General features: G+C 37.6%; 2 protein-coding genes across 24 annotated transcripts in view; one reads left to right on the forward strand and one right to left on the reverse strand.

Moving 5' to 3' along the window:
• The window catches only part of TIMP4 (TIMP metallopeptidase inhibitor 4), a 329,812-nt gene that overhangs the window by 212,794 nt on the left and 90,102 nt on the right, over nt 1–26,916 (reverse strand). The gene's annotated exons all lie outside the window — the stretch shown is intronic.
• PPARG (peroxisome proliferator activated receptor gamma) overlaps nt 1–26,916 on the forward strand; it is a 149,452-nt gene that overhangs the window by 85,841 nt on the left and 36,695 nt on the right. For 18 of the 23 annotated variants that reach the window (XM_077989871.1, XM_015130200.3, XM_077989882.1 and 15 more), the window contains 3 exon segments: nt 7,850–8,077; nt 9,446–9,615; nt 20,909–21,047. In XM_077989871.1, coding sequence (XP_077845997.1) covers nt 7,858–8,077; nt 9,446–9,615; nt 20,909–21,047 — 529 coding nt within the window. In that variant the 5' untranslated portion in view covers nt 7,850–7,857. 23 annotated transcript variants of the gene reach the window in all.

Consider the following 26,916-nt stretch of genomic DNA (forward strand, 5'->3'; position numbering starts at 1 on the left):
TCGTAGTACATCCGCTGTCTCCCTGCCTGCCTGGCACGTCATAGGTATTCAGTGAAGATTTGTTGGAACTGTTGAATAATTGTTTAATATAGAACTGGAAGATCAGGAAGAGATAATGTTTTTCTAACCAGTATTCAGTGTAAAGTCACAAGTGTGGGCTATGGAGCTTCAGACCATCTGGATTCAGTGTCAGTTCTACTGCTTAGTAACTGTGTACTTTCAGACAAGTTACTTACTTCCAGGTCCATGCCTCAGTTTTCCCATCTTTAAGGTAAATTATAAGTGCACCTACTTCCTCGGGCTGGTTGTGAGGATTAAATGACACAATCCAGGCACAGTATTTGGTGTAGTACTTTGCACAGATTTAGTGTCCTGTTAGTATTAGCTAATGTAAATATGAAGAAGATATAACATTTTACCAGCTATTCTAATCATAGTTTTTCTTTTCTCTTCATAAGGGACAACATAAAACCCCAAAGGTAAAGCATATATTTCTGGTGTTCAATTTTATAATTTAGCATCTTTTGCAACCCACTTCCATGCTCTCAAATAATAATGCCTATCAGATTAAAGAAGTTACTTTATTTTTGCTTGAAATTGGTTGTATTTTTGTTGAACTACTTCATCCTTTGAGTATTGTGAAAAGTCTGCGCATTGACTATAACAGCATTTAAAGCCAAGTCTGAAGGTCTAAGATAACAGCACACATCCATGTCCTTGCTCACAAGTTCTGCCTAAAGACTTTTGCCTGCTTGAAGCACTCTAAAGGTTGTGAAATTAATGGATATACCCCTGATGCAACACAATTCAGTGTCACCAGCTGGGGAGTTAAGACCCGTTCTTGTTACTGAGAAGGGTTGTTGTTCATGCAAATATTTTGTTCATTTGTTCTTTCATGGGTAATTGCACGGAGTAACAAAAAACACCTCCTCAACTTACAGCTTGGCAGAAACAGTAGCTTATGTTTTCTAGAGACAAAATTAGAAGCAGGCTTTCTGGACCCATCTCTAAGTCAAAATAAAATAAAATGTCTAGGGAACCACTGTGCCTCCCAGTAACTATGATCTATGGAATAATGTTGTTTAGGTCAAGGTGTCCCAGAGTAAAAGGGAAGGGAGAAGGGCAGGGGGGAAGGGGAGAAGTGTGTTTGGGCAATGTTTTCATAGAGATGAAAAGGCAAGCTGTTTTTCTTTCTTAGTTTGTCCTTTCAACTTAGAAAAATAAGAAAACCATCTAGGACCCCAACCTTCCTCTTGTAATCAGCAAAAGAGAAAAAACTGAATGTACATCGTTGAGGGGGAACAGTTATGGCTTAAGTTGTATTTTATTGATAATGTTGAAGATTAACTTTTTTTGGAGGGAACTTAAGTCTTAACAAAACTAAACTGTTGAGAAAGTATTGTTATTTTTCCATCTTTAGTAGCAAAATGAAAATTTACTCTTCTGCATAAAATATGATCATCAATTGGCAAGAATTTGGTAAAAAAAATAAAAAATAAAAAATAAAAAAAAAACCTGTGCGTAGAATATGCACATGGGAAAATAGAATAATTTGATGCTGTCCTTTTGCTCCAGACTGGAAATCTAATGGTGGAGATAGTTATCCAAATAATTATATCCGAGTTAAAAGCAGAGGTACAAAGTGCTGTGGGAACACAGAGAATGGAGTGTTTTTAAGTTGGAGGGTTCATAGATGGTTTCACGGAGAAAGTAACATTTGGACTGGGTTTTGAAAGACAAGCAGGCTTGTGGCATGAAGAGGTGAGGAGTAGGAAGAAGACACAGCAGCCTCGGTGACCTGCATGACTAAAAGAGGCAGGGCATGTTGAACCTGGGCAGGTAGTATGATATGCCCAGCTGCCAGAGATGCCAAGAATGGGAGTGAGGTCTGGGATAACCAGAGGAAATAAAACTGAAAAAGTAAGTTAGGGCTGAGGCATAGAGGGCCTTGAATGCCGAGCTAAAAGGCCAGTGTTTCTCCTGCTTTTCCACCAGTATGCCCTTACTAGTAGAGGAGAGCAAAAACATACCATTCTTGGGTGGAGGAAGGGAGAAATGAATAGGTGGAGTATGGGGTATGTTTGGGGCAGTGAAAGTCTTCTGTGTGATCCTCTAATGAATGCATGATATTATGTCTTTGTCAAAACCCATAGTACTTGGCCGGGCATGGTGGCTCACACCTGTAATCCCAGCACTTTGGGAGGCAGAGGCGGGTAGATCGCTTGAGGTCAGGAGTTTAAGATCAGCGTGGCCAACATAGTGAAACCCCTTCTCTACTAAAAATACAAAAATTAGCTGGGCATGGTGGCACATGCCTGTAATCCCACCTACTCAGGAGGCTGAGGCAGGAGAACCATGTGAACCTGGGAGGTAGAGGTTGCAGTGAGCCAAAATCACGCCACTGCATTCCAGCCTGGGTGACAGAGCAAGACTCCACCAAAAAATAAATAAATAAATAAATAAATAAAAAGTAGAACTATACAACACAAAGAGCAAACCCTAATGTAAACCATGGACTTTAGTAATAATGTGTCAATATTGGTTCATCAGTTGTAGCAGGTATACCACACTGTGCAAGGTGTTAGCAATAGGGGAAAACCATGTTTTGTAGAGAGGGGACAGGAGGTTGGGGAAGGGCTTTCATGAGACCTCTGTACTTTCTGCTCAATTTTTATGTAAACCTAAAACTGCTCTAACAAAAATAAAGGCTACTATGAAAAACAAAACAAAACAAAAAAACAGAAAACAGCATCCTTTTAGCCATGAGATGTACTACAAGTACAAAGTTTTCTAGGAATTTCATATAATATCTTTAAAAAATTACATGAACTTTTCCTTCTTTCCTTAACACAGAGAAGGCTATTTTGACATTTAAAATTTTCCCAGAATTTCCACAGTATAATACGTAACCCCTAGGGATATGATTTTTGTAATAAGAAGCATGGCTTTGGCTGAGCACAGTGGCTTACGCCTATATTCCCAGAAGTTTGGGAGGCTGAGCCAGGAGGACCACTTGAACGCAGGAGTTTGAGACCAGCCTGGGCAACACAGTGAGATGCTGTCTCTTTAAAAGGGAGGAAGGGAAGGAGGGAGGGAGGGAGGGAGGGAGGGAGAAAGAGAGAAAAGAAGGAAGCATGGCTGTGATTGAAAGGGAGTCACTGAAGTTTTATGTTAAAAATGAAAGCAAAATTAAACCAGTAAAATCATGAGCAACCAATTTCTCTCCCACCCCAGATATTTTTGCATCCTTATTTTCTTTTCCCAGTATTCATACAGAAGCATATCCACTACCTTTAACTCACTTTGTCAGCCTTTATTCTGTATACAGAAAACTTTGCAATAGCATAGTGAGAAATAGGTGACAAACCCACCTTTGTGGATATTACAATGTAGACAAAGGAAATATACTTTAATATGAAAATAAGTTATACTAAGAAAAGTAGGTACAGAAATGAAAATTAAGCCTGCCAAGGAGACAGCAAAGTAAATGGAATGACCTGCGTTAAACAGGTTTGGATGAATTTTGAAATAAAGGACACTGTTGGATGGGTGCCCTGTCCTTAGGAGCACAGACTTTTCTCTGGGTGTCATTGAGTCCTAGAATGACCTTTAGCTATCACCAGTACACATTTCCCTTTTTGGTGTGCAGTGTTGACACTGAAACACAGATAACTTAAGGTTGTTTGGGTACTTATTTATGTAGATAGACATGTGAACCCATACAGTACCTAATTAGTCCTCTTGAAACCACAGACACATTCACAGGACTAGTCTTGTTTATATTTTCAAGGCTTTTTTTTTTTTTTTTTTTTGAGACGGAATTTCACTCTTGTTGCCTAGGCTGGGGTGCAATGGCACGATCTTGGCTCACCGCAGCCTCTGCCTCCTGAGTTCAAGCAATTCTCCTGCCTCAGCCTCCTGAGTAGCTGGGATTACAGGCATGCACTACCACGCCCAGCTAGTTTTGTATTTTTAGCAGAGATGGGGTTTCTCCATGTTGATCAGGCTGGTCTCAAACTCCTGACCTCAGGTGATCCACCCTCTTTGGCCTCCCAAAGTGCTGGAATTACAGGCGGGAGCCCGGCCTCAAGGCATTTTTTCTTATGAAGATCACAGCTGAAATCTTCAATCTTCAGCTAATGCAAAAGTTTGCCTTTGGAGTGAATTTCTTGTCAATCTGCTTGTTAAGAAAAAGCAAGTGGTATTAAAGTGAGGACATTAAAATAAAATTGCTCCAAAAAAATGATAAATAGATAAAAGAAAAAGGAAAAGCAAGAGGCCCATGTACACATACACAGAGGAGAGTGGCCCCTATTCCATAAACCTGTTTCATCAATGAGAGAATCAAGAGGATACTACATATACAGAAGAGGGTTTCAGGGTTAGTCTTGAATTTGAATCTTCTACTTCCTAGCTAGAGGACTTTGGGCAATTCACTTTACTTCTTTGGTCCTAGCTTGGTTATCTATAAAGTGGGAATCATATTTCAGATTATGCGGAAGAAAATGTAGGATGTACCAGGCACATGGGAAGTGCTTGATCAATACCAGTTTGCTTCCCTCTTTCCCTGCCCCTTCTGCTAAAACTTCACAGCTATCTCATTAAGTCATCAACGTATTTAGTATTTAATAAATAAATATTTAACGAGCACCTACTATGAAACAAGCCCTTTGTTAGCCAATGGGGATATGACTGCAAACAAGAAAGATACACCTGTGATTTGAGGAGTCCTGGAGTTTATGAGCAGCTCCTTTCTGTCTCCAGTGTGAGCAGTCCTAAATTTACACAGCTCTCTACTGGTGTTTTTGACCACAGGGTTAACATTTAAAATACTTATCACTGCTTTTTGGTACCACTTTGAATAATGAACTGGTTTCAGGTAAACAGAGTCCAGGTACCTATTGCAGAAAGTTTTCCAGTCTACACACTCGGTGGCTCACAAGTTCACATGAAGTGAACCAAAAGAGTTTTGTTGCACTTACTGTGACAATAAATCATGTTTAGAAAAATGCATGTGGCATATATGATATTGGGCAGATGATTCATGAAACTTGCTATTCCATGGCCTTAGAATCTGTATAAGTATTTTTCCTTTGTTTTTTTTGTTTTTTTTTTTTTTTTGAGACGGAGTCTCGCTCTGTCACCCAGGCTGGAGTACAGTGGCGCAATCTCCGCTCACTGCAAGCTCCGTCTCCCAGGTTCATGGTTCACGCCATTCTCCTGCCTCAGCCTCTCCGAGTAGCTGGGACTACAAGCGCCCACCACCACACCTGGCTAATTTTTTTTTTTTTTTTTTTTTTTTTAGTAGAGACTGGGTTTCACCATGGTGTCGATCTCCTGACCTCGTGATCCACCCACCTCGGCCTCCCAAAGTGCTGGGATTACAAGCGTGAGCCACCACGCCCGGCCTTTCCTTTGTCTTTGATGTGTTTTCTTGTTTCTGTCTCTGTTTTGTTTTGTTTTTGTTTTGGGGGTGGTTTAAAATCCATGCTGGGCTAGAGTCTGATTTTGACACTCCCAGGTGTGATCAAATGTTTCCACAAATCTCTCTAACCTTTCTATTCTCAATGTGGGGAAAACTTTCTCCTCTTTAAGAAAAGGTGTATCCACAGAAAAGATAATTATTTGAGTAATATTTTATAGTACAGAAATAATAATTGAGTAATTTTCCCCTTAAAATTTTTTTATTTTTGTATTATTAAGAACAAAATTATTTTAGGATGCAAGTAAAGAAGAAGTTCATTTACCTATATTTAATTTGCCAACTTTTCTATTACACAAAAGCATATGAATACAAGTAGAATAGGAAAAATTTCATCCTAAAGAGAAAAATATTTTGGGCTTCTACTTTCAAGAGAGTAAAATTGTCCTGGCACCCTGTGCACACTTTAAAAACAATCATTAATAGATTGCATCAAACTAGAAACTTCTTCACAGCAAAGGAAATAATCAATAAAGTGAAAAGTCAGCCTACAGAATAGGGAAATCTGTACATCTGATATGGAGTTATGGATTGCAAATCGTACATCTGATATGGAGTTAATATTCCAAAATATATAAGAAACTCAACAAACTCAATAGCAAGAAAACAAATAACCCAGTTAAAAAAATGATGAAGGACCTGAATATCCATTTCTAGAAAGAAGACATACAAGTGGCCAACAGATATATGAAAAGGTACTCACCATCACTAATCATCAGGGAAATGCAAATCAAAAACAGTGAGATATCATCTCACACCCATTAGAATGGGTGTTATCAAAAACACAGACGGTAAGAAGTGTTGGCAAGGATGTGGATAAGAGGGAACCCTTGCACACTGTTCACAGGAACATAAATTGGTATAGTCATTATGGAAAACAGAATGGACTGCCTCAAAAAATTAAAAATAGAACTAGCATATGATCCAGCAATCCTACTTCTGGGTATATATCCAAGTGAAATGGAATCAGGATGTTGAAGAGCTGTCTGCTCTCCCATGTTCACTACAGCATTATTTGCAATAGCCAAGATGTGAAATCAGCCTAAGTGTCAATGGATGAATGGATTTTTGAAAACACAGTATATATATGCATATATAATATATATACACACACATACGTATATACACATAAAGATATATATGTACACACACAGTAGAATATTATTCAACCTTAAAAAAAGAAGGAAATCCTGTCATTTGCAACAACAGAGATGAACCTAGAGGACATTATGCTAAGATAATTAAACTGGGTAGTGTTTGACACAGAAAGACAAATACCACATGATCTCACTTAACACGTGGAATCTAAAAAAGTCGAACTCATGAAAGCAGAGAGTAAAATGGTGTTTGCCAGGGGCTGGAGGGCGAGAGCAATGGGGAGATGTCAGCCAGAGTTTCAGTTATGCAGGATAAGTGCTGGAGACCTAAGTATAGGTCACCTTCAGCGTGGTGACTGTAGTTGGTGATGCTGTATGGTATATTTGAAATTTGCTAAGACAGTAGATCTTAAGTGTTCTCACTGTACATATTCATACTCAAAAAGGTAACTGTCTGAAGTGATCTTGAGTATGATAAATCATTTCATAGTAAATACATGTATTAAAACATCACATTGAATACCTTAAGTTTTTGTGGGTGTGTGTTGTTTTTTGTTTTTTGTTTTGGTTTGGTTTGGTTGGGTTTGGGGTTTTCTTGAGATGGAGTCTTGCTCTGCCTCCTAGGCTGGAGTGCAGTGGTGTGATCTCACCTCACTGCCACCTCTGCCTCCCAGGTTCAAGTGATTCTCCTGTCTCAGTCTCCCGAGTAGCTGGGATTACAGGCATGCTACCACACCCGGCCAATTTTTGTATTTTTAGTAGAGATGAGGTTTCGCCATGTTGGCCAGGCTGGTCTGGAACTCCTGACCTCAGGTGATCCTCCTGCCTTGACCTCCCAAAGTGCTGGGATTACAGGTGTGAGCCACTGTGCCTGGCCTGTATACCTTAAGTTTAAAAATTTTTGTCTATTATACTTCAGTAAAACTGAACAAAATTTTAAATAACAGCAGTCATTAACAGACTCAATTGATGACCTTCTGTAGAAGATAATGAGAGCAGGACTGTTGGCAAGGCGTTTATATGGATACACTGTATGTGTCTGCACTGTTTCAGGATTCTCTTATTATGATACCTGGGTAAAGGGTGACTTCCTTTCTATCATAAAACAGCCTGGACAGCACTAAGAAGGTGGTTATGTTCTTTTCTCTTGTTGTGAGAGCCTAGATGAGATTACTTTGCCAAAGACTCTTTCATTTCTCTTTCTGAAACTCTGTGAGATTGTTGTGTTCTCTGGGACTTAACTTCACAGCTAGTCTACTTTTCCTTTCAGAAATTACCATGGTTGACACAGAGATGCCATTCTGGCCCACCAACTTTGGGATCAGCTCCGTGGATCTCTCCGTAATGGACGACCACTCCCACTCCTTTGACATCAAGCCCTTCACTACTGTTGACTTCTCCAGCATTTCTGCTCCACATTATGAAGACATTCCATTCACAAGAACAGATCCGATGGTTGCGGATTATAAGTATGACCTGAAACTTCAAGAGTACCAAAGTATGATGTTTATTTTCACTTTTCAGACTACTAAGACTGGAATTGGACTTATCTCTCAGTAACCCTGTAGTAAATAGTGCTCCAGACACTAGAATTCTAATAGAGAAGGCATTCACCATTCATTTATTCACCCATTTATCCATGAAATACTAGGTATCTACGAAATGCAAGAAAGGAAGCTGGCCCCGGGTCAATCTTGCCTTCTCCCACTCCTTCCTTCCTCTCTTCTTTCCTTTCTTGCTTACTTCTTTCTTAGGGACATTTTCTACCTTGATTACACTGCCAGTTGTATCTCAGGCTGAGTCCATCATCCAAACTTTGAATTCTTTTGGCCCCTTATAAGTTAATAAGTAACAATTCCAAGTCTCACCTTATATTATATAACTTATCTTCACTATATTACTGCCACTACAGTACATTTTTTCTGTTATGTCCTTTCAGAAGTTTATACTGAAACCTACTTTTGAGCACAAATTTGTTTTAACATTGTAGCCTATTGATAAATTTTCATGCCATTAACTAAATCAACATCAAAACATCAGACTCAAGAAAAACTAGTACTGTACTTTTTGAGATAAAATGTATTTCTGTGATGCTATTTCCTTGATTTTTATCATGTGTGGGCTGACATGCTGGTTTTCCAAAGCCACCACTATGTAATTGGCAATCATTACTTGACAAGTCAGAACTTCCTGTATTTCTAGTGGTTTTTTAAGATAAATAATATGCTTAGTTATATTTATCTGTGTGGTTTTCAGTTAGAGCCTAATATGGAAATTTAGTAGCCCTGAGCCTAACTAGTAAAAGGTAGGGCTTACTTCCATAAGTTCCGCCACACTCTGTCAAAGATTATTTCACAAACCACCTCTTTTGACTGAACACTAATGCTAACCTGGGCTCTTATTTTTCATGCATCTCTAGCTAGGCATACCATGACCTTTTCACAGCGGTATTCCTTCTGTAGTTCTTTTGCAAGAGTTGTTTCAAAGTACTTATAAAATGCAATATTTAAATAAAATGTATAATTTAATATTGTGATGAATACCAAAGACAGAACATTTCCTAGCAAAATAAACTTCTTGGTGTCAAATCCTCTATGTTGTCTGTTAGAGCTGTAGTATTGCAGGGTACTGGGGGGGTCATAGAACCACAGACTTAATTCTCGTTCCCATTTTATATTTACAGGTGAGGCTTAGAGATGTTGTAACTTGCCTGTGATTACAAAGCCTTCTTTTTCTTGCCTTAACTCCAGTGTTTTTACACTAAAACAATACAAATATAGCATGAAGGTATACTTTGGTGGCTTGCCTTGTTGCCTTTTTAGGACTGTTTTCATGGGATAATTATCCTCTCACATACCATACACAGGTGCAATCAAAGTGGAGCCTGCTTCTCCACCTTATTATTCTGAGAAGACTCAGCTCTACAATAAGCCTCACGAAGAGCCTTCCAACTCCCTCATGGCAATCGAATGTCGTGTCTGCGGAGATAAAGCTTCTGGATTCCACTATGGAGTTCATGCTTGTGAAGGATGCAAGGTAATTTTTAAAAAATCTTCTTCAAAGAAATTGTTGAAACTTTATTATTTCATTTCAGCAGAACCCTTTTTTTAGGTGATACAATAATATGAATTTTTTTTCTTCATGGAAGAGTGTTTTCCTCTGTCCCCCAGACTAGAGTACAGTGGCGCTACCATAGCACACTGCAGCCTTGAGCTCCTGGGCTCAAGTGATCCTCCCACAGCCTCCCAAAGGATGATATAGTATTTGAAAGCCTCAGAAAGTGGATAAAAGTGGGGCTGCTTTGCCCCACGTTCCTTTCTCCAAATTGATTCTTTGAGACACTGATCTAGTTTAATCCTTGCATCTTGTGGATTTTTACAAAAAGGTGACTTCTCCAAGGTGTCATGGCAAGACGGTGATGATCTGGCACCAGGATGCAGATTTCCTGCATTCTCTAGTTGTTTGTTTTTTTCGCTATACCATGTAATATTGTATAGACACAAGATTTTACAGATTATTTATATATGCATATCTTTGAATCCCTAGAGCAATCCTGTAAGATTGGGCTTCTTTATGGCCACATTGCAGATGTAGAAATTACAGGTTGGTAAAACTTGCCAAAGTCATCCCTTAGTAAGTGGCAGACCTCAGATTAGACTCTGACTCCTTAGGTGGTGTTGGCTCTCAAAGCAGTGCCTCATGTTTCCTTATTCCAGCATCAATGTGAGCCACATACATGGACAGGCAAGGAGGTATAACAGTGTGGGAAAGGAGATACTATTTATCATTATCTCTTTCCTTTGTGAAAAGGGTATTTTGGAAAATTCAGACATTTAGTAATTTATTGCTTAATTATTAAGAAAATATGTGAATCCACTCATTTTGATATGCAGTCTTTTAAGATAATTTTAATACACACAATGAAAAAATAGTACTAATTTATTATATACTCATTGCACAGAATAAACTTCATAAATATTTACTTTCTAAAATAAACACCTGCTTAGTTGAGCTTTTTATTCAACATAAAGATACAGAACAACAGTTAGGAAAGGTTTAGGACATTTTGGTTCCTAAATGGATGATGGACCAAAAAAGGAAACTGATTTTTATTGAATTCTTACTACGTGCCAAATACTGTATAAGGTAACATGTTCATACATCAGTATATAACCACATCCTACCCAGGTTTTCTCATCTATAAAATGATTGTGCCTGAGTGTGGTGGCTCATGCCTGTAATCCCAACACTTTGGGAGGCCAAGGCAGGAGGATCACTTGAGCTCAGGGGTTCAAGACCAGTCTGGGCAGCATAGTGAGACCCCATCCCTCCAAAATTTTAAAAAATTAGCCAGGCATGGTGGCACATGCCTGTAGTCCTAGCTTCTTGGGAGGCTTGGGTAAGAGGATCACTTGATCCCAGGAGTTCAAGGCTGCAGTGAGCTATGATCACACCTCTGCACTCCAGCCTGGGTCACAAAAGCAAGACCCTAACTCCTAATAAATAAATAAATAAATAAATAAATAAATAAAATGACACTGAATTAGATGATCTCTAAAATCCCTTCAATTCAAACAGTTTTTACTCTAAAGGCAACCTAATACAGTGAAAAGGGAAAAACCAGAAGTCAGCTCTGCCACTTTCCAAGTCACTAGCCAGTCACATACACATTGTATCCCTCAGGCCCTCCATGTGTAAAATGACTTCATTAGATTGGCTACACAAGGTCTTATTCATCTCTAAGGTCTGTAATTTCAAAATGACACTTTGAAACACTCCTGGCAAGAGATGCTTTCATTTAAAACACTAAAACCCATTCATTCTGTAATTTAAACCAAGCTAAAATATTTATGACCTTTTATGAAATCATTGTATTAAGTCGATTATCTAAGATCTTGATGAGTAGTAAGAACATGTCATTTTATTGACTTAGATTTTTTATTGAGTGTTTTTGTAGTTTTATTGAGTTTTATTGTTAGATTTAATGAGTTAGAGTTTATTTTTACTGAGTTAGATACCATTTTTGAGTGAGTAAATTGTTGCTAAATTCTGAGCCATATTTATCTGAAGAAACCATTCTGTTTTGGTCATGTTGATAATTTACAACTATAAATAAATAAAAACGGCATGATTGGTTTAAGTTTCCACAATAAGTTATTGTTTTTTATGGGCTAGTAAAGCACTTAGAAAACTAAAACCTTTACGCAAGTAGTTCCACCATAATCCTATTAGTCACAAATTTGTGGAAAGCTAACATTACTGAAAACAACTGAAAATAGAAAGACAGGAACATTGTCAGTAGTTGGTTATAGTGATAAATCTAAGTTCTGAGAGCACTAAAACTTAGAAGCAAGCAGGGAAGAAGAGTAGCAAAAAAGAGAAGAGAGAGGAGGAAATCCAGGTGCCTTCAAGTTAGGATTAGAAAGTAGAAGAAGGCAGAGAGGGAGAAAAAACACTTAATAAAACCTGAAGACTCTAGGGGAGTCCTTAACCTATCATGGATTAAAAAACAAACAGAAGAAAACTAAGCATATTGTACACTAACCTGCAGTAATTTGCAAACCATCCAAAATGTGAATTCCAGAATTCCTAGACTAAAATGTAAAGAAAGTTTTACTCACTTGGAAAGGGAAAATAGACATCTACACGTTTTAAAGGTAAGAATAAGAAAAATATTATTCTTGGAAAATTCAAACATTTAGTAATATACTATTTAATATAAAGAAAATGTGTGAATCCACTTATATTTTGATATGCAGTCTTTTAAAATAATTTTAATATACCCAATGAATAAAATAGCATTTATTATATATTCATTGCACAGAATAAATTGTTCGTAAATAAAATAAACCCTGCCTCAGCTGGGGTTTTTAAAATAAACCCTGCCTCAGCTGGGGTTTTTATTTGGCATAAAGATATAGAACTGCAGTTGGGAAAGAATTAGGACATCTTGGTTCCTAAATGGATGATGGATTGAAAAAGGAAACTTTTTTTGAATTCTTATTCTGATTTTTATTGAATTCTTACTATGTACCAGATACTGTGTGAAGTACATTTGCATATGTCATTATTTAGCTACATCCTACTCAGGTTTTCTCATCTATAAAATGATTCAGATGATATTGGTATGATGTGGTTACATAATGAAACAATTATCATTTGGCTTCTTCAGGTATACATCAGCAGTTCCCAAAGTTCAGGTATACATCAGCAGTTCCCAAAGGGTGGTCTGGGGCTTGGACCCTTTCAAGGCATCCATGCAGTTGAAACTATATTCATAATAATGATTTTTATTACTTTTTTCACTCTCATTCTCTCAGGAGTGGATGTGGAGTGTTCTGCAAGCTACATGATGTAGGATGATGACATAGCTCTGGTAGCTAATGGAATGTTTGCTTATATGTTCTTGTATATAATAATTTCTCAGTTGTAATTTCTAGTGTGATAAATGTCAGTAAAGATAGTCCACATAAACAAAAACTCTTTGGGATCTTCCATAATTTTAAAAAGAGTAAAAGGGTCTTGCGACCATAAAGCCTTCAGTCTCGTTCTGAAGAAATGCAGTTTTTCATTCTGAAGAAATGCAGTTACTCATTCTTTGCTACTTTGAAACTAAACAAAATTATTGCTGCCACATTCTGAATACTGCTGCGTTAGACCAGTGGCTGTCACTCATCAAAGACATCTCCTTAGCTTATCACCAATACGCAATAAAAAGCCAAGAAAGTGAAATTAGCAAATGTGTTTAACTCATCTGCATGTATTTTCTGAGAGGTGTTTTGGCAGCTTCACATTTGCTATTACAGTAGAATGTGGGTTATATTCATAATTAAAATACAGTTGACCACAAAGCTGCAGGCTTATTTATGGATTGAAAAGAATAAACACAGCATAAAACAACTGTTGGTAGATCTTCCTAAACAATTTTACAGTGTAAATGGAACAGGTTTATATTAGTGATTCTTGCCAAAATTCAGTCAGACAGATGGGAATGAGTAGATTGGGTTTGAATTAAGGTGAAATAGTTACAGATTCTTGGGTGTGTTAATATTGCAAACTTATGTAAAATAAAACCTTTAGCAACTGAAACATATATATACTTTAGAGCTTGGAAAGCTATCATTTATTTGTTGTTTACATGTTGGACATATATTTTTTTCTTTGATAAGTTCCATCCTATTTTTTGTCTTTAGTGAAAGATCATTTTAGAACCATAGCCATACCAAAAGATACGGTAAATACAATCTACTGTACAATACAATGTAATCTACGTTTGTATTTCTGTATACAGAAGAATGCTGGATGCTTGTTAGCCACTTGTATGTCTATTCATCCCTACTTCAGAAAGAGTTTTAATTCTTCTCACCTGCCAGTTGTAGCTTATTAATCCAGCTTCCAGGGGCCAGAACGCTTCATGGGAAAGCCAAGTGCAAGCCTAGCACAGGGCTGTTAATTTCATTGTAAAATCAACAATGCCATTCTGAGGTCTCATTGTCCCTGATGTTTTGTTAAAATTAAAGCAATTAAGGAGAGATCAAAGAAAATTTTTCAAATGATATGAAAAATAGGAATCACTTTCTAACAAACAAATGTGCAGACATTAGAGTAAATATATACACAAAATAATTTTCTGAAATGGTGACTGATGCATCTCCAACACACCACATCACAGACTTCCTGATCATCAGAAGAGTAAGTTGTTGAAAATGCATTGTTCTGTGGACTCTGAAATAATAAAGAAGAGTGTTATTAGAGTGTTTCTTCATCAGTAATATGAAGAAAATTTGGAGAAGCCGGCCTTGTTCTGTAAATCAATAAATAATTTTACAGAAAAGCACTCGATAATATCCTTACATCTACTTCTCTAGATTCCTTGAGTCAGATGACAAGAAAACACTTGGTTATCATGAACTCAGTGTAAAAAAGTAAAATCAAGTTCCAAGATGTATACTAGGATCTGTGTATTCAGTTCAAGATTTTATTTACATACACAGTGTATAATGTTTAGAATGCTTATTCATTGAAAGACCTTGAATCATCACAAAAAATGTGATATACTTTTGAAAGGCATCAGCTGAGTCATGTCAGAAATTTCCATTATAAGAGTTAAACTTAATTCTCTTTTTTTTTTTTGAACATGTGTTAAAGATTTATTTAAAACGCGTTAACAAGGAAAAAGCAGGATGGTAAATCTAGTTCAAAGAAGAACTTGCGGGACCAAGAATATATAGTCACTGAAAGAAAGAATCCTGAAATAAGATGCAAAATGGTTAATGTTCTACAGGGCAATAAAACCATAACCTTGAGGTTATCTTCTTATCATTATTATTATTATACTTTAAGTTCTAGGGTACATATGCACAACGTGCAGGTTTGTTACATATGTATACATGTGTCATGTTGATTTGCTGCAACCATCAACTCGTCGTTTACATTAGGTATTTCTCCTAATGCTATCTCTCCCCCAACACCCTGACAGGCCCCGGTGTGTGATGTTCCCCACCCTGTGTCCATGTGTTCTCATTGTACCACTCCCACCTATGAGTGAGAATGTGCAGTGTTTGATTTTCTGTCCTTGTGATAGTTTGCTTAGAATGATGGTTTCCAGCTTCATCCATGTCTCTGCAAAGGACATGAACTCATCCTTTTTTATGGCTGCATAGTATCCATGGTGTATATGTGCCACATTTTCTTAATCCAGTCTATCATTGATGGACATTTGGGTTGGTTCCAAGTCTTTGCTATTGTGAATAGTGCTGCAATAAACATACGTGTGCATGTGTCTTTATAGCAGCATGATTTATAATCCTTTGGATATATACCCAGTAATGGGATGGTTGGGTCAAATGGTATTTCTAGTTCTAGATCCTTGAGGAATTGCCACACTGTCTTCCACAATGGTTGAACTAATTTATACTCCCACCAACAGTATAAAAGCATTCCTGTTTCACCACATCCTCTCCAGCGTCTGTTTCCTGAGTTTTTAATGATCGCCATTCTAACTGGTGTGAGATGGTATCTCATTGTGGTTTTGATTTGCATTTCTCTGATGGCCAGTAATGATGAGCATTTTTTCGTATGTCTGTTGGCTGCATAAATGTCTTCTTTTGAGAAGTATCTGTTTATATCCTTTGCCCACTTTTTGATGGAGTTGTTTTTTTTTTTCTTGTAAATTTGTTTAAGTTCTTTGTAGATTCTGGATATTAGCTCTTCGTCAGATGGGTAGATTGCAAAAATTGTCTCCCATTCTGTAGGTTGCCTGTTCACTCTGATGATAGTTTCTTTTGCTGTGCAGAAGCTCTTTAGTTTAATTAGGTCCCATTTGTCTATTTTGGCTCTTGTTGCCATTGCTTTTGATGTTTTAGTCATGAAGTATTTGACCATGCCTATGTCCTGAATGGTATTGCCTAGGTTTTCTTCTAGGGTTTTTATTGTGTTAGGTCTTACATTTAAGTCTTTAATCCATCTTGAGTTAATTTTTGTATATGGTGTAAGGAAGGGATCAACAATTCTCTTATCAAAAAATCTTCCTCTCCTAGCCATGCCAAATAACTGAGCACTCTGTGAGCCATCCAGCTGTCAGCTAGCTAAGTAGCATTTTCACCCACTAATATTAGTCTTAAAAAAGCAAGAATCAAAAGAGAAGTCAAGGAATATCATAAAATATCTGTGATCACAATGGTAAACATCAAAATTTTCACCAACATTATCTGTGATCACAATGGTAAACAACAAAAATTTCACCGTTATCAATGAGAACAGTTCTTTACATTAGCATTCTATTCATCTGTGAGAAAAAACAAAAACAAAACAAAACAAAAAAAAACCTTTTTCATATCTGAAGGTCCTCAGAACCCTTTGAGAATTAAAGAGACTTCAACTGCCAGCAAATTCTACATTGGGCATATTCTTTAAGACATTGCTGATCTCACAGGAGGTGGAGAAAACTCTCCAAAACAACATCAATGAAACAAAATGAAACAAATAAACCCTCAGTTCGAAACTATGAGCTGCAGGCACACTTAGCAGGTCAGGGTTTTCCCCATGGTAGATGCCCAGAGAGGTACAGGAGTGATCGTTGCCCCAAAGGCGGATGCCTGTAGTAGTTTTCTGAGCAATCAGTGAGAAGGAGCTGAGTGTAAGGCTTCTGAATTAAGCCAGGATTCTCAAGAGTGTCTGAAATAGTCGTAAGTCAGCAGTACTGCTGGCTACTGAATTCCTAATTAAGACCTTGTAGGAGTCCCCCAGTTTAAGGTCAAGAAGTGTGTTCCAAATACTATCAGCAAGCATGTGAGAAGCTAATCATCTTGAATGACATTCATCAAAAACAAGAAAACTGATACAGACTCCCTGCTCTTCCCCTTCCCGGGGGAAGCAGAAATTGGGATTGCCTGATACAGAATATAAAGCAGCTATTATGGATTATTTAAAGGAAGAGGGCATAGGCTTGCAACAATAAACTATTAGGAATAACCAGGATGATTTGAAAACCAAGTGGAAAAAAAAAAGTAAACCTTCTAAAAGTTAAAAGTATAATTACTGAAATGAAAGTTCAATGGAAGGATTAGATAGCTTACTGGACATAGCAGAAGAAAAACCTGAAACTGAAAGAGATATGCAAAGAAATTGCCAAGAATGAAACCAACAGTGTCTTAAAGAATATGTCTTGTCCAGGATCTTTTGGAATGTGAAGGCTCTTAGTTCTTGAAGGATTCATAGGATCTTTGAATATTAAAGAGGTATGTCTTCTTCACTGATCAGTGGAAGAGTAAAGTGTAGAACTATTCTCACTAGTGAATTTTAGTGAGAAATGTTTGTTTTTACTTTTGCCAGTATAATTATATATTTTCATGTTATTTTGCTTCTGTTCTGATTTTTACTTTGGCAATCAATATTAGTGAGTAAGTAGTGAGAAGAAAATGGAAAATAAAAAAGAGGTGTGCGGAAATGTGAAGGCTAGAATAAGAAAGTCTACTACTTATCTCACTGGAGTCCAGTACTGATAACAGGTGAAGCCGTAATGCAGAAACAACATGTCCAAGAAGATAAATGAAAAGAAATTCATGGCCAAACACGCTGCAGTAAAACTGCCGAATACTAAAGACAAATAGAGAGTATAAAAGCAATCAAAGAGAAAAGGTAGATCATCTTAGAAGTAAATTGACAAGAGACTTCTCAACAGCAAAATGGAAGCAGAAGGATAATAGAATTGAAAGTGTTAAGAGTGAATAACTGAGTACTCAGTAATCTCTCAAGAATGAGAGTGAGCCAGGCGTAGTGGCACACGTCTGTAATCTCAGGCCTTTGGGAGTCCAAGGTGAGTGGATCACTTGAGACCAGGAGTTCAAGACCAGCCTGGCCAACTTGGTGAAACCCCATCTCTACTAAAAATACCAAAAAAAAAAAAAAAAAAATTAGCCAGGTTTGGTGGTGCATGCCTGTAATCTCAGCTATCGAGAAGGCTGAGGCCCAAGAATCGCTTGAACCCAGGAGGCGGAGGTTGCAGTGAGCCGAGATAGCACCACTGCACTCCAGCCTGAGCAGCAGAGTGAGACTCTGTCTCAACACAAAAAACAAAACAAAAAAAAGAATGAGAGTGAAATGAAATATCTATTGGTTAAGAAAACAAAAATACTGAAAAAGTACATTTCAAGGATGGTAAGCCAAACAGAGGAGAAGATATTTGAACATCTGTAACAGACAACAGATTAATATCTAGCATATTTTTTAAAAGTCTAAAATTCAATTTTAAGGAAAAGACAATTAGAAATTGGGAAGTGAAAAGCCAGGGACATACAAATCAAGATTTACATTCAATTTTATACATTTTAGATTGTCAAAATTAAGAAGTCTGACAACACCAAATGTGGAAGAGACTAGAACTTTCATAAAACGCTTGTGGGGAGTATAAATTGATAGACACTTTGGAAAACAATTTGGCATTATCTTGTAAAATGTAATATTCACACATTGTACAACCCAGAAATGCTACTTAAAAATATTTACAGGAATATTTAGAGAAACTCTTCTCACAATAGCAAAAAATTGACATTTCAGACATTCATCTGCATGCAAATAGGCTAATAAATTATAGTATAGTCATACAATGGAATACTATATAATTATGAAAATGAGTAAATCATAGTCTTTCACTAAAAAGAACGTAAATTTTAGAAACCTCATACTAAATTTTAATAGCGTCCCAAAAACTACATATAGTATAATACCATTTAGTAAAGCCTCAAAACAAGCAAAATTGAATAGTATATTATTTCATTTTACATAGTAGGTGATAAAACTGTATTTTCTTCCTTTTTTTATTTTATTTTTATTTTTTTTTTTTTGAGACAGTGTCTCACTCTGTCACCGAGACTGGAGTGCAGTGGTGTGATCATAGCTTGGCTTACTGCAGTTTGACCTCCTGGGCTCAGGTGATCCTTCCATCTCAGCCACCAGAGTAGTGGCTGGGACTACAGGTGCATGCCACCACACCTGCCTAATTTTTGTGTGTGTTTTTTTTAATAGAGACAGGGTTTCACCTTGTTGCCCAAGCTAGTCTCGAACTCCTGGACTCAAGCAATCCATCCGCCTCAGTCTGTCAAAGTGTTGGAATTACAGGCGTGAGCACCACACCCAGCCTATATTTTCTTAAAGATCAAGGAAATGACAAACCCAAATTGAGAATAATGGTTACTTTGTCAAGCCTATTGCCTTTGTAACATCTCAGTCATAATTTGGAGTCACAAACCACCAGAGGTGGAAGTGCTTTCTCATTTTACAGTTGAAAAAGGTGAGGCCCAGAAAGGAAGTTATGTGACATCTATATTAATTCCACAAATTTTAATTTAGCACTATCATAGGCATTTGGATTCCATCCAGGGGTAGAAGAGGCTATTCCTGCCCCTGAGGAGCTTATAATTTTAATTGAGCAGTGAGGGAGGGAACAAAATAAACACTTAAACAGTAATAAGTAAATTCTTTGGTGTGTTAGAAAGTCATAAGTGCTATTGGAAAGAAGAAAAACTGGAGCAGAGTCAAGAGGATCAAGAGTTCCAGAAGAGAGGTGGGGCAGGGACAGGCCACAGTATTAAATAAGTTGGCTTAGCCCTATTGAGAGGTGAGACGCAAAACTTGAAGGCGATGAAGGAAACAGGCAAGTGTGTATTTAGAGAAAGCTTTCTTCTTGAGGAAAGAAATAAGTCAAGAGTGATTTCAAGGATTTGGGCTTGAGAATCTGGGAGGATGGCGTTGCATCTGCCGAGATGGAGAAAGTCGCAAGTGAAGTGAGTTTGTAGGGGAGGGTCAGGACTTCAATTTGGACAGGCTGGCTTAGAGATGGCTATTAGTTATTTAAGTGAAGCTGTCAAGTAATCAGAACATCCAGAGTTCAAAATGGAAATTTGGAGAAAGTCAAAATGCATGTCAATGATCGCAGCAATACTAATGCAGTGCTTTTTGCACCAAACAGGGCCAGATACATTTGAAAGAATTAGCAATTAAATTTTATGGAGATGAACACAATAGAAATGAATAGGAATATGATGAACCCAAAAAATGGAGTCAGAAAACATGTCCAATTCGATTTTTTTCAGCTCTTTCCAAAAGATGTAAATACAGCAGAATATTCAGTTGGCCTCAAATTGACGTATTTGCCATTTTGAGATAGCAGTCGATTTTGTGAGGATTTATCTGATTACTTCTCATGTTATTTGCCATAGTCTCTTTCTGTCTGTAAGCCACAACAATGATGGGGCACACTTTCAGCAGCATGAATAAGTGAAACAAATTCTGCAGGAAATTATGCAACATAGAGAATTCCAAAAAAATTATCCACATGTGGATTTTTATTGGCCCTGATCAGATTTTAGAATGAAATGATTATAACTTTGCCAGGCTGCTTAGCACAATTACAAAGGCTGGGGCATGCTGTTGGAATGATTTGCAGAGAGTCTGAACTGATTACATGGTGTTTTATTTGCATTACATTAAATCCAGAGCACTTCTTAGAGCATGCTGAAAACCAAATGTGGAGCCAAGATCCAGTGAAAGCCGCAGCTGGATGTGATCAGTGTCTAAGAGCTAAAAAAGGGACATGGAGATCCTCTGGTTCTTTATTTTACAGCAAAGAAAATTTAGTTCCAGAGAGGTTAAGTGACTTGTCTAAAGTCACCAGTGACAGAACCGTGTCAAGAACCTGCTTTTTCTGATTCCCAGGCCAGTAAACCTTTTGCCGTAGGTTGCTGCTTCCATGTGTCACAAAGACTTAAAATTTGCTTCTTTTTTTATATATAATATATATACATATATATATATATATATCCCTTTGCAGGGTTTCTTCCGGAGAACAATCAGATTGAAGCTTATCTATGACAGATGTGATCTTAACTGTCGGATCCACAAAAAAAGTAGAAATAAATGTCAGTACTGTCGGTTTCAGAAATGCCTTGCAGTGGGGATGTCTCATAATGGTGAGTAAACAGTCATCACCATATACTTTATTATTCTCATTATAGCTGCCAGACCAGTGGACACTAAGGCCATTGCCAAAAATGTGTACAGGTTTTCCACCAAATGCCAGAATTTAGAATATTGCATGTCGATAAAACATTTCTCATTTAGGTCAGTGTTTTTAACGTTTCATTATAGAACCCTTCTCTCTCTGGTTGGGCATTTGCCATGAGGAGAGAAGAGACTTGAAAAATCTGGGGGATGATGGGAAAAACTTTAGTGTTTTAGAACAAATATAATGATCATCGTGATAAAATTTTATATTGCTTCATACATTAAATAGAGAATTATATTTACTTGTGTGTATCAGTAGTGTCTTTCTACTTTAAACGTAAGAAAATCCTGAAGATGTCTGGGTCTGGAACTTTAAGTGGCATGTGAGAATTTAGATTTATTTAATTAATTTTTTTTTTTGCTCTTTATTATGCAAAGACAAGTGTTCCTTTCCTTCACTTCAAGGAACATCCATGAGTTGTGGAAAGGGTAAAACAAATTATTTTTATAGTTCTGCAAAACTTTAATGCCATAGAAACGTAAGAGAATAAAACTTTCTACTTTTGAAACCTGTGTCTAAAGTCAAGCTTATGACTTTGGGTGTCAGCTTAAGGGAAATGATGTAGAAGACCTGAGAAAAGACCCCTGTTTTCATGATCTGTGGAACTAACTCAGTAAAGTCCTGGAAGACAAACATGTTTGAAAAAATGATTCTTGATCACTATTTAGTTCTCATTGGTTACCTGGCTGACAAAATAAATTTTAGGTATAACTTGGTAGTATTATATGTGTCAAGTATTAATCAGTTCTTTTCAATGCACTCAAGAAATAAAAAATGCCAACATGACCAAATTAAATTTGAAGTTTCATTTCATCAGCTATCCTATTTTTTCTTTCTTTTGTTTTCATCTCTCCCAAAACTGATCTAGTGAGAAGGCAGTTTTCATCTATATGCACTCTAAAGCATCTGAGAAAATTAAATTTTTGCTCTATCATGCAGATATTTGGTTTTCACAGTGGAAACCATCAAGATATTTGAGAGTCACTCATTGATTAATAACCTACCCTTTAAAAATAGTTCACAAAATTCTATCTGTATCATTACTATGGGTCAGTTCCTCTAAAGGCAAGAATGTATTTTGAATAGAGCTATCAACAGTACTGAACAGGATGGAAATTTGGTCCAACCTTCCTCAACAATTGACTACATCTGCTGTATACAACTGTAGTCATGGATTGCAAAATAATTTGCTGGTTCAGTTCCATCAGTTTCCTTTTTATTTCAGACCTCATAAAACATAAGGGCAAGTTTCCAAGTCAAGGGTTATATTTTAGGTGATGCAATCAAGTTGCAATAAACTTATTTCATCTTCATGAAGAAATCATTGACTTTGAGGTCATTATCACTGAGATAGCCTAGGAAAGCATGCCAGTTCCACTTTTAACACTATTTTTTGCCTATTAAAAAATTATCACTTCACACATTCATGTAAAATATAATTCCTGTTACTTATAGGCAGTGCATACATTTATGTAAAATATATTTCCTGTTGCTTACAGGCATTGCATACGTTTACTTAAAATCAATCTCCAATTGCTTATTGCTTATAGGCAAATATTATTTAAACCCCAACCTATGCAGTATGAATGGTATGATTTTCTCCTCCCCTAAAAGTCAAAGAAAGCTATCATAAACTTGATAGGTCATCTTTTGACTTCATATGACAATTTATTTTATCTCTAGAGGGGGTCAATCTTGATAGGGAGTGTTCGTTCAGTTCTAGCAAAAGCAAGAAAATATAGGAATTAAGTGTCACGACATCAGAGACTTAGGCAGTTCAACACTTAAAAAATTGCAAACATTACTAAAAAAACCTCAGAGGTTTTTATGGGAGTTTGTTTGCCACACAGAAAAGAAAACATCAGACTAACAACAAGGTTTTGATTAGTTTTGCCTGTTAGCTGCATGAAGAAAACATTTCTAAATACAAAGTTTTCTAGGAAGTTGAGTCACTATTTAAAATCCATTGCTTTGACCAATGTGAAGCCAACAGAGTTTTTGTTCATATAGAATGCCTTTTTATCGAAAGAGGCTCTGAGTGTTATACCAAAGTCAGCACCCAGCTGTTTTCAGTATGTGCGAGAAAACATGGACGTCCCCCAAAGCAAATGTACTCCATTCTGTGTTAACCTTATTTCTGCTCTCTGGTCTCTGATTAGTCTGGTTGATGAATGTAGCTTCCCCTTTGGCCATGCACTCACAGCTTTGAAGGAGGTTTCTGAAGGAACCAGTAGGGAACCCTAGGGGCTCTTGCTAATGTTATTGGATAGGCACTGAAATCAGTGATCACTATGTCCTTTCACTTTGAAAATTCTGTGATTCTGTATAATCAAACAACCTAACTCACTGGATTTTTCACTTTTCAACCAGCTATTCTGTGTCTTACAATGCTCCGGTCTTCACAAATATGTAGGCACCTGGCATGTCAATTGCCTGAATTTAAAAGTTTTCACCTATATGTTTTGGTACCATAAAATAAAAATATAATTTATGTATCTGAGTCAGGTCTACATATTGTGATCAATTGCTCAGCAATTTCGGGCAGTTGGTTTGATGATTAGTGATGTAGCCCGAGAGCAGAAATCCAGAGCCTCTGGGCTAGAGAAAGTATAAATGGCATCCTGGGTTATGTAGCATTACAGCTCTTCAGAGGGAACTTTCATTTTCATTGTGACATATCGCCTACACGTTGTAGAAGAACATAGTTTCAGAATTCTTCCAGTTAGAAACATAACTTCTCAAATATTCACTTTCAGCATGGGGTAGGAAAAGTACCCAGCTGATGGACTGATTGATATGCTTCAGAAACGTATTTTTTTCCTGCAAGTAACGAAAATAAACACACGTTCTTAATTATTTTGGTCATTTAACAACCCATCATTTCTAGACCATGGGTTAATTCCACCGATTGCTCAGAAGCCTTCCTGAGTCATCTCAAGCACAATCAATTCACTACTGTGTCTAGACACTGCCCTTAGAGGAAAGCTCAAAATGAAAATGAAGCAGAAATACAGACCTGCTTCCTAGGCCACTCAGTGGTGCATGTAACTTACTAAGTGATCATTGCATCAACTACTGTTTGTTAGTGAAGCTGGTGTCTGCAGAATCTTGATAAAAAGACGCATGGATAATGTTGCTTCTTTAGTCAGATGGGCTCTTGCATGCATTTTTATAGTTTTTCAAAGTAGTCATTTTTGTTTTAAAATCTTGCTGGCAAGTCCTTTATAGTAATCACATTTTAAAAATATGTCTTCTTTATTTTTATTTGATTATTATTATTATTATTTTTGAGACAGAGTCTCGCTTTGTCACCCAGTCTGGAGTATAATGGTATAATCTCAACTCACTGCAACCTCTGCCTCCCGGGTTCAAGCAATTCTCCTGCCTCAGCCTCCCAAGTAGTTGGGACTACAGGTGCCCGCAACCACGCCTAGCAAATTTTTGTATTTTAGTAAAGATGGGGTTTCACCATGTTGGCCAGAATGGTCTCGAACTCCTGACCTCAGGTGATCCCACCTCAGCCTCCCAAATTGCTAGAATTAGGCGTGAGCCACCGACTGCGCTGGCCTTGTCCTCTTTATATTTAATAAAATTATTTAGTCATTAAGAATTTTGACTAGTGGGCCGGGCACAGTGTGACTCATGCCTGTAATCCCAGCACTTTGGGAGGTCGAGGTCAGAGGACCACTTGAGCTCAGGAGTTCGAGACCAGGCTGGGAAACATGGCAAGACCCCGTCTCTGCTAAAACTACAAAAAATTAGTCGGGCGTGATGGTGCGCGCCTGTGGTTTCAGCTACTCGGGAGTCTGGAGTGGAAAGATCGCTTTAGCCCAGGTGAAAGTTGCAGTGAGCCATGATCACACCACTGTACTCCAGCCTGGGTGACAGAGCAAGACCCTATCTCAAAAAAAAAATTTTGGCCGGGCGCGGTGGCTCAAGCCTGTAATCCCAGCACTTTGGGAGGCCGAGACGGGCGGATCACGAGGTCAGGAGATCGAGACCATCCTGGCTAACACAGTGAAACCCCGTCTCTACTAAAAATACAAAAACTTAGCCGGGCGAGGTGGCAGGCGCCTGTAGTCCCAGCTACTCGGGAGGCTGAGGCAGGAGAATGGCGTGAACCCGGGAGGCGGAGCTTGCAGTGAGCTGAGATCCGGCCAATGCACTCCAGCCTGGGTGACAGAGCGAGATTCCGTCTCAAAAAAAAAAAAAAAAAAAATTTTTTTTTTGACTAGTGAATAATTCATATTCAGAGCTCTTTTTTAATGTATGAACTAAATAATAAAATAGTTTAGGCTAAGTGCACTTTTTATTTTTAAAATTTTATGTATTTATTATTACTATTTTTAGAGATGGAGTCTCACTATGTTGCTTAGGCTGGGCCCACCTCAGCATCTGGAGTTGCTGAAACTACAGGAAAGTGCTACTGCACCTGACCTATTTAAGAAAATAATCTAGAGAAGAATTGACATGTTGTTTATGAATCATTCAGTTAGGTTTTCTCTATAACATTGAGATTTGGTTAAAAATATGTTTTTCATAAATTTAAAAGCTAGTGAAATCTTAGCTTTGCTGACTAGGATGTCTTATGATATAAGTGAGAGAGAGTTTTTAATTTTTTTAAAAAAACTGACAACTTTCAAAATAATTTCTCAGTGGCTTCATAAAAATCCAGAAAAATGATTTCACAAATTTCTGTGACACTCACATTTTTAAGGTAGTTCTCTCAGTGCCTTGCAAACAGCAGCTCTAGTGTATATTGAGAAAAGGAAAAATTCTGAATGGCAAATAGATTTCAACTTTAACCTATTTCTTTTTTTTTTTTTTTTTTTTTTTTTTGAGACAGAGTCTCTGACGCCCAGGCTTGAGTGCAGTGGCGCTATCTAGGCTCACTACAAGCTCCACCTCCCAGGTTCACACCATTCTCCTGTCTCAGCCTCCCGAGTAGCTGGGACTACAGGCACCCACCACCAAGCCTGGCTAATTTTTTGTATTTTTCGTAGAGATGGGGTTTCACCGTGTTAGCCAGGATGGTCTCCATCTCCTGACCTCGTGATCCGCCCGCCTCAGCCTCCCAAAGTGCTGGGATTACAAGCATGAGCCACCGCACCCGGCTAACCTATTACTTTTTTTTCTTTAGTCTTCTTGGTTGTGCAAAGAAAAATTACCCAAATCTTAACTTTCAGAAAAGGTAACCAAGTCCTAATGCATGTGGCAGTACACGTTTGCTCCGGCTACCCTGTCCCTCTGCCCTGTGTGGACTCCAGAACCATCCATGTTGTAGCCTACCTCCTTTCCCCACCCCTGCCCACTTTCCACTCACACTTCCGGCAAACCCTGCATTTTGCTATTCCTGGAAAATGGCTTATGCTTGGATACCTCTGGGCCTCTGTTGATGTGTCTGTCTGTTCCCTGTGGAAATTCTACCTGACATTCAAGTCTTCATTCAAATGCCTTCCTTCCCATGAGACTTTTCTGATTCCCTGCTCTTCCTTTTCTATGTGTTTCATGCCTTCCTGTGATACCACATTCTGCCTTAAAAAGCAAGAGAGTGATCAGATATATATTACCGAAAAAAAAAAAAAAACTACTGATAGCAGTAAAAATGATAGAGAAAAGACTGGAATTGGGAAATTCATCTGAAGACCAATGCAATATGAGGAAATAAGACATTGAGAAGGGCGAGAAGAAAGGAAATTGAGAGAAATATCAGAGCAGTGACCAATGAATAAAAGCGCCTGAAGGGAGAGAGGTTGTCAAAGATTATTTAGGGT

Source organism: Macaca mulatta, chromosome 2 (genome assembly GCF_049350105.2).
Source record: "Macaca mulatta isolate MMU2019108-1 chromosome 2, T2T-MMU8v2.0, whole genome shotgun sequence".
NCBI classification, from domain to species: Eukaryota; Metazoa; Chordata; class Mammalia; order Primates; family Cercopithecidae; genus Macaca; species Macaca mulatta.